This window comes from Motacilla alba, chromosome 8 (genome assembly GCF_015832195.1).
Source record: "Motacilla alba alba isolate MOTALB_02 chromosome 8, Motacilla_alba_V1.0_pri, whole genome shotgun sequence".
NCBI classification, from domain to species: domain Eukaryota; kingdom Metazoa; phylum Chordata; class Aves; order Passeriformes; family Motacillidae; genus Motacilla; species Motacilla alba.
Genome location: NC_052023.1, coordinates 23,346,628 through 23,356,871, shown reverse-complemented (window position 1 = coordinate 23,356,871; position 10,244 = coordinate 23,346,628). Strand labels below are relative to the sequence as shown.

Below are 10,244 nucleotides of genomic sequence, written 5' to 3'. Positions count from 1 at the left end.
TTGGCATTTGCGTGGGGGCTCTCCAATGAGACCCAGAGCAGGACAAGGCTCCAGCCTTCTGGTTTTCATAACAGTAGCCCCCTCCAGTAGGGTTGAGGCATGGGAGGAGCTTGCCCAAACTCAAATAAACACTGACATGCAGCATCTAATGAGGATGTGCAGCCTCCACAGGACACACTGCAACAGCTAGAAGGACAAGGACTCAAACTGTAAGTATGTCTACCTTCTCCACTTCCTTAATAGCACTAGTAGTTTGTGGAGTGGCATGTTCTGGCTGCAGTTACTCGTGTTAGCAGGGTAACCTGCTGCCTGTCCCTTTGGCTGGCCCATGTGTTAACAGCTGCAGAAAATAAACTGAACACCCTACAGACATATTTATACGAATAGTTGGACATTTCAGCTTCCCTGTACATCTAAAAAAATTCAACTGTATCTTGAGGATTCTTCTGCTTGTCTCTCCCATCCCAAAGCATAATTAAAATATTACGTAATTAAAATATTTCTAGCATGCAGTCACAGACAGCACTGGCCATAAAGTTACAAAATCCAGAGCTGGGAGGTCTATCCAGTAGCTATAGAAAAGTATACTGGGAAGCAGCTGGAATTAGCCAGTAAAGAGAAACCAGCTTGTTCAGTTCACACTTCACAAGTGTGAAGCAGCATTGACTTTCAAGTGGCAATAACTTGTTGTAGGAAGGTTCAGTGTAATTGCTCATATTTGCTTCTGATGGTATGAATTCCTGCTTTATGATGCTTTGTTGATTTGTAAACACAAGGACAAAGTCTATTAATAGAGTACAACTGTGCAGCAGTCCCTGGTGACCATCATTCTGGTCAGGTCTGCTGACCTGAGAGATGATGTACCTTCAGGCTGGGACAGGGAAGGGAACAGCACCTGCCTTTACTACCAGCAGCTGTATCCAGCTGTTTGATTCTGACCTTCCCTTGACCTGTGGTGACAACTGAAGGAGCTGCTGGAAAAAGCTCAACACTGAAGTGGCTCCACATGCTACTTATTTTACAGACTCTAAAGGAACCCAGTACCACCAGGGTTTGCAGCCTTTTTTTTTATGGTGTGTTTTAATAACAACTTTTCAACCTCAGATCCCAAGAACTCTTCGTAGCCACCTCTAGGCAGGGTACAGAAGGGGATTAATAGAATTCAACAGTAGTCCAGGAATTGCAAGAAAATGTAACAGCCAAGAAAATGGTTAAGCAGCACAAGGCTGCTTAAGATTTTACAAAACTCACACTGTTACCAAGAAACAGGTATTTAAGTTATAGTCTGAGAAGACAACATTCTATGACCTAAAAATCCAGATAAATACTGAATTATGGGCTCTTTGCAACACGAAGGGTGAAGGACATTGTAATGTGGCACAAGGCAGAGACTGTCAAAATGCACATCATACTCTACAGTCTGCCTGGTTAACAGAAGTCATATATAGAGGCCACTAAAATCTCAGCATTTTACCAGATCTGATAATTTCAACACTGGTTTTGAATATTTTCACTCGCTTTGTCTGGGACAGTGTTTTAAAGTTTTCACCTTTTTTCCTCCCTTGTGAAGGCTATTGAGGAAATAGTTATTCATTGAGAAATGCAGAAAATCTCATTTACCCACAGGACTCTGAGGCTAAAGGCCTTTAAGAAAGCCATCGGCTATCATGAGAGGCCAAATAAAGTTAAGAGCACAGTCAACACCAGATCATTCACCACACCACAACTGCTTTTTCATCCAGGAGCAAACAGACCGAAGTCCTTTTGACTTACAGATTTCCACAGAACTCCCACTTGCAGGATCTCTTGACTTTACTGTCAGGAAATACCTTTTTGTCATGGAGAAGCACGGGCAGCGTATCCTGAAAGAACACCTCCTCCAGTAGAGGTAGTTTCTTGGTCCTGGTGCTCTGTTCCTGCAGGGCTTAATGACTTCCAGCCTTTTTTCAGGCCTTCCACCAGCTCAGCAACAACTGAAAAGCTCTAGTGCCATATTAATTTAACAGATGCCAATGAACTGTGTCTGCCTTCCAGCTCTGCCAAGATGATCAAGTCCTTCAAGCAAACATTTCTGTCCCTGGACCTGCAGTCCCCTCGCTGGAGCTCAGCAGAGGCAATGGTAACTGCAACAATACTTGTATGCTGATTTGGAAAAAGTAACTACTAATTGCTGTCAGCACCCATCTCATGGTGACTGTGACTTCTGGTACCTTTCAGGCAAAGGACTATGAACTGCGTCAGTACGAGCCAGCGAAGTGGGTCAGCACAGTCATTAGGGGGGAAACCCAGAAGGAAGCAATGCGCCAGGGCTTCTGGAAACTCTTCCACTACATCCAGGGAAAGAATGAAAAAGGTAGGACATGCTGGTTTTTAATGGACAGAATTACCAATAGTTCATGAAAACAAATAATGAGCAATAGAGGAGCTGGGAGATGCAGCTTAGACACCTGGTTTTCCTTTCCTAGAAATGAAGATTGATATGACTGTACCAGTGACCTGCCTGGTAAAATCAGGCTGCACAGACTTCAAGATCTCTTTCTTTGTGCCATTCGAACACCAGGACTGCCCCCCCCAGCCCACTGACTCCGATGTGTTCATTGAGGAACGGAAGGCAGCAGCTCTCTTTGTCCGGTAAGCAAAACCAGCACAGCTGACGCCACACGAATCCAGGGCAGCAGCTGCCCTCATTTCAGTGTGGGCTAGACTCTCCTAAAAGATGATAGAAGTATGGATAGACCCTGCTGTTCAGAGCTTTAACTGCTAAAACCCAGCCCTCAGGCAATCTTATGTTTGGGTGTCTTACCACAGACAAGTGACCAAGTTGTGAAACTGATTTTTTTAGACAACACTTGAAAATTGCTTTGAGTTTCACAGAGATGCAGCCACCAGAATCTTTTGAAGACAGTTTGCTGTACAGAACACCTAAACTGCTCTCACAGCATTTTCTTTTATTTGTAGTCCTGAACTGCCACAGAACAGACAGGGCAGTTGTTACTAGGGTGCTTACTTGTATTAAATCTTACCTTTAAAAACAGCATAAATACCCCTGCTGCTTGACTGCTAGTTCTGCATGGGTAATGTACTAACTACAAACTGCAGCACAAGTGCTCAAATCTGCTTTGTAAGTGTAAGCATTCTGTGAAAATAAAGCCAGGGGCTTGAGCCAAAACCTGTCGTTTTCTCACTTGTACCAGGTCCTTTGGTGGATTTGCCTCCCCAGAGAAGTATGCTGAAGAAGCTGATGCCTTGGCCAGAACCTTAAGAAACAGAGGCCAACCATTCCACGAAGACTTCTTTTATACTGCAGGCTATGACAGTCCCTTCAAGCTCTTCAACAGGCATAATGAAGTGTGGTATTTTAGAAAGTAACACAAGTGGGGGGGAATATTAAGAGGCTACTAATCAGCTCTGGATGAAAACAGACATTATTATTGGCTTTTTAGTGCAGAAGAGATTTAATTCACATGTGGACACAGTGTCCAAATTTATTCTCTCTAGGATAAAGTACTTTTCCAGATAGAAACATTTCGAAATGTAATTCAAGATCATACCAGGTGGAATGGGCAGGAAACAAACTTACTCCTCTTAAAGATTCTAAGCAACACTAATAATGTGAAAATAATCCTGCTGAATTTTAGGTATGTAGCTTTATTTCTCATTAGAAGTGCTACAGCACTACTTGAAGTGTTATGGAAAGGGAGTCCTTCATAACTGACTTCCATAAGCTGACTTCCCTCATATTGACATCATCCCTGAGACCAGGGAGGAATTTAAATGAATTTTCCAGAGAAGCAAGCTTCCATTAAGGAGCATTAGAAAGCAGAAACATCTTAGCAGGCCTTAGTGACTCCGATCAGTATTTTCAGAATCTCCCACTTCTCCAACCTTTTTCCCTCATGAAGACCAAGTGTTGTGTTGTTTAAATCCAGAAGCCTTGGAAAAGAGTTATCAAGTCCAAGCTGTACACTTGTTGAGAAGGTTTGCACCTGAACATGCAATACCAGGATTACTGATAGACTATTACTTCAGTAGCAAATACACAAGTAGTAAGTTTAGCTCTCTCCTTAAAACACTCGAAATTGTCCTTTAAGTTATTTAGCTTTGTCTAAATCTGGTCCCTTGCAGCCCGCACACCTGCAGCATTCGACACCATAGTTAAGACAGTTGCAGGACTAGCATCTTGCCTAGTTTAGACCCTGCTCTAAATTAAGCATTTTCAATTTAAATATAGCAGCCTGAAGTATTTTGCTTTAAGTTGTTTCAGCCAGAAAGGAGGTCACAACACCAAGTAGAGTTTACAGATTTTTATTCACTCCAATCAATATCAGGCAAACATGACCAGTAAGGTAAAAACACACTGGCTTTTAAAATGCTGTTCATGCAAGTGTAACCCATTCAGCAGCAATCTTCCACCTATTAAGACAGACATAAGAACTGTTATAAGGTACCAAACCAGCATAACACACTTGATGGGAACATCTCAGACCTTAGAATTTCATCTCTGTTCAGTGAGAGAGTTCAAGCTAAGGTTATCATCACTTGTTCCAACAAATTCATTATGACAGCAGTTACACTCACCTTCTCAATTCTTCATATGCTAGTTTCAGAGTTGCCTCTTCACCTAAATCAAGAAAACACAGTTAGAACATGCAGCAGCACAAGTGCTAAAAGCTCCATAACAGCTCTGTAACCTCAGATAGAAATGGAACGGAAAGGGTAATATCACAGGAACTCATTTGGCAGAATCAATTTCATCAGCGGCTACAAATATTTCCAGAAGTTTTTAACACAATTAATCTGTTGTGTGGACTTACCCAGTGAGGCTGCAGGCACAGCACAGTCCCTTCCTGAGGAAGAAAGAAGTACTTTCAGAATAACAGCCAGCAGCACAATATGCAAAGTTTATTTATCTATTCATTTCTAATCACCAAACTTTTACCTAAAACAAAACTGACTTTTAGCTGACATCTTACAAGTTCAACTTACAACAGCCAAATAGGATACACAAAGCTTACAAATTCTAAATTAACTGGAAACACAGATTTACTAACATTGGAAGAATCAGGGAAAGTAAAAAGCTGTAACTTTGCTTTGTGATACTGCCTCTACCAACTACGTTGTATTTCATGATTTTAAATACCTAAAATACAAGTCCCATAGGTTTTCAAGATGGCTTCTATTTTTGAAAGTGTTTGGAGTGGTCCAGTTTGTTTGAAAACAAGTTTGTACAGCAATCATCTTAAACTTCAGCTACATTTGTGTGGAACCAATATAAAGATTAGTAGTAACAACTGCTGAGAAGTGACAGCCACAGCACAAGTTCTTATTTAAATTCCAGAGTGCAGTGTTAGAGTGCCCACAAAACAGGCAGACAATAAAGGGAAGACAAAGCAGGTATCTCATAGGACTAATTTTAGGCATCACTATTTAAGTATTCAGCACAAAGACAACATTCTAGGAATTATTAAACCCCATGTATTCTACACTTACCTCAGACACATTCATCTTATTTCTCCAACTCCATGCAAGCATCACCCTGTAAAGAAGGGAAATTGTACTAAAACACTTTTGGCACTTGTTTGAGAGTGTGAATGTGGGTACTGTTTCAGCACAAGAATTCTCCTCAGCCTCTTTCAGAGAGATTCCCATTGCTTAGAATTCATCACAAACAGTACATGCCAAGAGTAGCTTAATGGTGTATCTCTTGTGACAAACCCTTTAAAGGGGGATCTGACCTTACTCCCAATCACATCACCGTAAGAGCTCTGATCTAGCCATTGACATAAAACAATTTACCACAGAAGCATTCAAGATCAGGGCTACTCCCTGAAAGAGCCCACTGAATTTATACAACAAGAAGTTTAATAGCAGTTAATTGCACTGCATCTGCTCAGCCCAGCATAAGTGACAACCTGGTAGCACAGAGCTTTTCTTATTAAGTAGGAATTCAAGTAGTCCACAGCAGTTCCACATTTAAAATGGTCACCACTATTTCTTTTTAGTCACAAGAAACAGTTTATTTTGAGATATGCAGCACCTTGGGGCAGTGAATCCTGCAGGCTGCTGGAAAATCCAGACTTTTTACCTGGAAAAGGTTATAAAAATCAAGAACCCTGCTTAATGCTGCAGCCAGCCCTGTAACACCCTGTAAAAGCCAGGACCTAGTAACTTCCTCATTCCCCGCATCACACAGCTCTGACCAGTCACACTGGTGTGTTAGTAACTTACTTTTGCTGGCAGCACTACCAGGTCCATCACCTCCCAGCTCTGTCACACCTGGAATGAAGCAAACCGTTAGGACAGTACAGAAACAAGCACAGAAGGAGAAAACCCAAGTCAGGTGCCTGCAGTCAGATAGAGCTAATTACAGACCTCCATGATTGAAGTCAAGGCAGTCACATCTCATCACACAGGCAGCTCACCCTGTCAGCCCCTGTGCAGCCCTGCTCTGTTCTAGGGCTGGGCTGCTATGGGCAAGAGGGCAAATACTTCAATAGTATTTAACAGAGCAAATCCAAGAGGAGCTCACTGTGGTAAGTTGTGTGCACACCACCCTGTCAAGACTGACGGGCTCCAGCCAGCAGCTCCCCTTTAAAACATGCTCCTGTTTGGCTGAGATGTAAGCCACAGGCAATGGGCCACATGCCCCCTAGCTGACAAGCAGTTAAAATACTTAACTTATGGGCCTATGTTGAAACCCCAATACTTAGGAAGTAAAAACAAGTACTTACCTCACAATGACAAACATCTGGAAGCCTGCAAAGAAAAATTAGCTATTAGCCAGGATCCAGCAGCAAGTTATAGCATTAGGAACAGTTTGAGTGAACTACTGTATCAGGCTTTGGTCGATTCATCCTCATGGAGATCAGAGACCTGATTCAACATCATCTACAGTAGGCTGCAACACTCCTATCCCTCTTCTGAAGGCAGGCTGTAACGCCATTTCCCAGCACTCTTCAACACTGCCATGTTCATTCCTCACCTCTAGAGCGTGCTGAAACTGCAGCAAAGAGCAAACCTTGCAACTGCAGAGTTCAGTGACTTGAAGTTTGTGTAACCAAGTTGGGCATTTTAAGGATAATCAATTTGGACACTGATTTCACAGCAATGTGGCATTCACCATTTAGTTTCAACAGGAAAACTCAAGAGATCATTAACACCACAATTATTTGATGCTCTTACTGTGAATACAGGAAGCAAAAGGCACACTTACAGTACTAATCTTTGCCTCACACTTTTTAAGAGCAAAATGAATTTGCAAGCATCTCTAAAAGCAAACTCCCAAATGCAGCACAGACAAAAGTAGCATCCATCTAAGGAATGAAGGTTTATTAATCACCTTTAATTAGGAAGGCCTTGTCTTCACCAACATCAGGAACAGGTGAAATGGCTTCTCACACAAGAGGGATGGGGCTCCTCTGTCGAGGGCAGCCTGGGAAGCAACAAGAAACTTTTGGAACCTGGAGCACCAACACCTGAATAATCTTATTCTGCTATATTTTGTGCTTGACTTTACAACCACATCCTAATCCCTATCTTTCTACTCATCTTACTAAGTTTATGTCTTCCCACTTAGTGGTCTTCTGAGATCAATTTTAAAAACACATTCATGGAGCAAAAAAAGTGTATCCCCTTCAGCTTCCCACATGATTTTTTTGAACTAGCCTAAGCTACAGGAGGCTGCATCAGAAAAAGGCGAAAGACAGAAACTGTGATCACCACAGGTCATCTGCTGAACTATGCACTCATCACACAGCAGCCTTTCCCAACAGCAGGGATTGAATGAGTTTTCACAGATGTCAGAAGTGCAGTTCTTACCTTGTAACAGCTTACAGTTTAATTTCCCAGTGCCTGCAACAACAGAAAACAAAATCAGATCCCTTCGGCCTTTGTGCCCAAGCCCACAGCCCCTGTCTGGAGATCACAAGAGCCAGACACATCAGATAGGGGCGAAGCACAGGAGTGTTCATCACAGGATATTCTGCTGAACTATGCCGTCATCACTGCATCTGCTCTGCAATCACAGCACCAAGCCATCGCCTCTTGGGACTGCTTTGACAAGTACATTTCCCAATTGAAAAAAGTAATATTTACAAGTTTGAATACCAGCAAGTATAAATTGCTTTTGGTCTTAGTGGAAATTAATCATAAAACACAAGTACCTATTTCTTACCAGGAGATGATGCTCCTTCTGCATCCCTCTGAAGTGCAGGATTCAAATCCTAGAAGTAAAAAACTTGTCAACAGTATATTCAGCAGTCAAAGCATCGAGGGGAATTTTAAGTTGCTGTGCCTCAGAAAACTGTTTATGGTGGTAAAAGTGCTCATCACTCTCTTGGTCAAGAGTAGCAAATAAGTGTCATCACTGTGGCACCAGAGGGATAGCTTTGCTCAAGGAATTAAGCTGATAGCATCAAAGCAGAGGATGCTGTCTAGACAAATATTAAGCACAATTTTATATTTAATTTTCAAGAATAGTTTTTTTACCTTGGGTAGGAGTATTAGGTCTCCACATTTGGGGGCAGATCTGAAAGAGAGAAGAGTTAGATGGAAATGCTTGCAGAACTAGGGAGCTTCTTTGGCAATCACATTAGAAAGCCTCAGCATGGAGTTTTCAGAAATCACTTCTGTCCACTACTCTTACACTGAAACCATCATAGGCTTTGAGATTTACTCAGCATCAATCCCCACAGTTACCCATTTTCTTCAACATACTCCAGGCAGTTTTCACAAAACATTATTTACTGCTGTGAACAAAGAAACAGCAGTAAGGAAAAAGGGACCAGGGGGTACTCTTGCAGTCTGGTTACAGTATGAGCAGTAGCTCATAGTCAGGAGCCTCATGAACACTCTCCAGGACAAACAGGTGACTTTTCCCAGCAAAAAAGGGAAGCCAGCCTGAGACACTACAGGCAATGCCTGGATTACAAGTGCTGATGCTGTAACTCCCTGATGTAACAGTACCCCAAGCTAGTGGTGCACACAAACCCAACATTGGTTAATTTCAACTCTGTATTTCAGAAGCAATATTTACCTGCAGTGAAGCCACAGGAAGGACGAGTGTAGCTGATACATGTTGAACTGAAAACAAGAAAGCACGTTAGTTTTTCTTCAACCAAAAGGGACACAATATTCACAAATATTACTTTGAAAAATCCAAGCAACACCCAAAACACTTTGAATTTTAAGATTTTCCCTGATGCAATCTTAATTTTGGCTCTTAAAAGGAGTGAGGCCACAAAAAATAATTGCAATTATCTATTTTTAAGCGGGACGTGATCGCTAACTGCTTGATTTTCTACCACATCAGTTCTGGTGTATTATCACTGGGGCAGCCAGGCAGGCATGAACTCTGGCTTCTTCAAAGGCCCAGTGGTGTCTCAGGCTTCCCAGATAATGCTCTCAGAAGTATTCCATGCCCAGCTCAGATATGTTGGCATTCATCACCCTCTCAGATGTCCCTACCAACATAGTTCTCATCACGTGCTGAGCATACAGAAGTGAGCCACTTCTCTTTAAACGTGCTGAGTCAGGACTCGCAAGGACCACGGTGTCCAACCCTCAGACTCGCACAGGTCCATGGCCAAGAGTGGGGACACGTGCCCGAGAGCACCGTGCGAACGCTTCCAAAGCCTGCCAGCGCTGGGGCTGTGAAGCCAGCCCTTAACCCTCCTACCCTGCACGCACATCCCAGCCGTGCGGGGACCCTTAATCCTTCCAGAACGCTACCGCTGCTCCTTGCACAACGTTTCCCACTTATCTGCAAAAACACGCTCCTTAAAGCCCAGCTCGGGGAAAAAAACCCAAACCCACTAACGCGGGAGACCTCTCGCGAGTGACCCGGTGCTCTCCCAAACGCGTGTGGGCTCCACAGGATCCCGCCCCGTGCATCGCCAGGGCCGCAACGAGGCCCGGCCCCCGGCGGTCTAGGCCGCGGCCCGGGCCCGGCCGTGCAATCCACTTCAATCCTCCCTCGCCACCTCCCATCGGCGCCCGACCCGCACCCGCGGGGCCCCCCGGCCGCCCCTCGGAGCGGTCCCGGCGCACCCCGAGCGCGGAGCGGCCCCCATGACCCCCATGGCCCCCTCTGGCCCTCACTCACCGGCGGGGCCGCGGGCGGGACGCGGAGCCCGCGCGGTCGCGAGAGCGGAAAGGGGCGCCCGACGCCAGCGCGCGCCTTACATAGCCCCGGTCACGTGGTGCGGCCGCGGCCGCCCCCGCCGGGGCGCGGCGCACGGGCAGGG

At 44.2% G+C, this 10,244-nt stretch overlaps 1 protein-coding gene, 1 long non-coding RNA gene and 7 other non-coding genes across 9 annotated transcripts; 1 reads left to right on the top strand and 8 right to left on the bottom strand.

The window, feature by feature from the left end:
- Positions 1 to 39: 39 nt before the first annotated feature.
- On the top strand, positions 40 to 5,168 carry HEBP2 (heme binding protein 2). Its single transcript, XM_038144235.1, has 5 exons — positions 40 to 209; positions 2,035 to 2,119; positions 2,218 to 2,353; positions 2,466 to 2,631; positions 3,195 to 5,168. The coding sequence occupies exons 2-5, from the start codon at positions 2,045 to 2,047 to the stop codon at positions 3,367 to 3,369; spliced, it is 552 nt and encodes a 183-aa protein (XP_038000163.1). The 5' UTR covers positions 40 to 209; positions 2,035 to 2,044; the 3' UTR covers positions 3,370 to 5,168.
- LOC119703829 lies at positions 4,290 to 10,230 on the bottom strand. The gene is made up of 12 exons (XR_005257786.1): positions 10,103 to 10,230; positions 9,035 to 9,081; positions 8,488 to 8,527; positions 8,174 to 8,222; positions 7,819 to 7,851; positions 7,340 to 7,432; positions 6,732 to 6,756; positions 6,229 to 6,276; positions 5,491 to 5,536; positions 4,815 to 4,847; positions 4,579 to 4,621; positions 4,290 to 4,413 (listed from the first exon to the last, which is right to left on the bottom strand). It is a non-coding gene; the product is annotated as an uncharacterized LOC119703829 (long non-coding RNA).
- Positions 4,689 to 4,763, bottom strand: LOC119704276. The gene has a single exon (XR_005257907.1). It is a non-coding gene; the product is annotated as a small nucleolar RNA SNORD47 (small nucleolar RNA).
- LOC119704270 lies at positions 5,599 to 5,674 on the bottom strand. The gene has a single exon (XR_005257900.1). It is a non-coding gene; the product is annotated as a small nucleolar RNA SNORD79 (small nucleolar RNA).
- On the bottom strand, positions 7,678 to 7,762 carry LOC119704279. The gene has a single exon (XR_005257911.1). It is a non-coding gene; the product is annotated as a small nucleolar RNA snR60/Z15/Z230/Z193/J17 (small nucleolar RNA).
- Positions 7,932 to 8,012, bottom strand: LOC119704280. Its single transcript, XR_005257912.1, has one exon. It is a non-coding gene; the product is annotated as a small nucleolar RNA snR60/Z15/Z230/Z193/J17 (small nucleolar RNA).
- Positions 8,291 to 8,373, bottom strand: LOC119704269. The gene has a single exon (XR_005257899.1). It is a non-coding gene; the product is annotated as a small nucleolar RNA SNORD24 (small nucleolar RNA).
- LOC119704283 lies at positions 8,597 to 8,663 on the bottom strand. Its single transcript, XR_005257916.1, has one exon. It is a non-coding gene; the product is annotated as a small nucleolar RNA SNORD75 (small nucleolar RNA).
- Positions 9,416 to 9,494, bottom strand: LOC119704277. The gene has a single exon (XR_005257908.1). It is a non-coding gene; the product is annotated as a small nucleolar RNA SNORD74 (small nucleolar RNA).
- Positions 10,231 to 10,244: the final 14 nt, after the last annotated feature.

Excerpts from the sequence above, each read along its gene's own strand:
- HEBP2 (XM_038144235.1), top strand. The coding sequence starts at position 2,045 with ATGATCAAGTCCTTCAAGCAAACATTTCTGTCCCTGGACCTGCAGTCC. Across the intron at positions 2,120-2,217 it reads GGAGCTCAGCAGAGGCAATG|GCAAAGGACTATGAACTGCG; the intron begins GTAACTGCAACA and ends GGTACCTTTCAG. Across the intron at positions 2,632-3,194 it reads GCAGCAGCTCTCTTTGTCCG|GTCCTTTGGTGGATTTGCCT; the intron begins GTAAGCAAAACC and ends CACTTGTACCAG.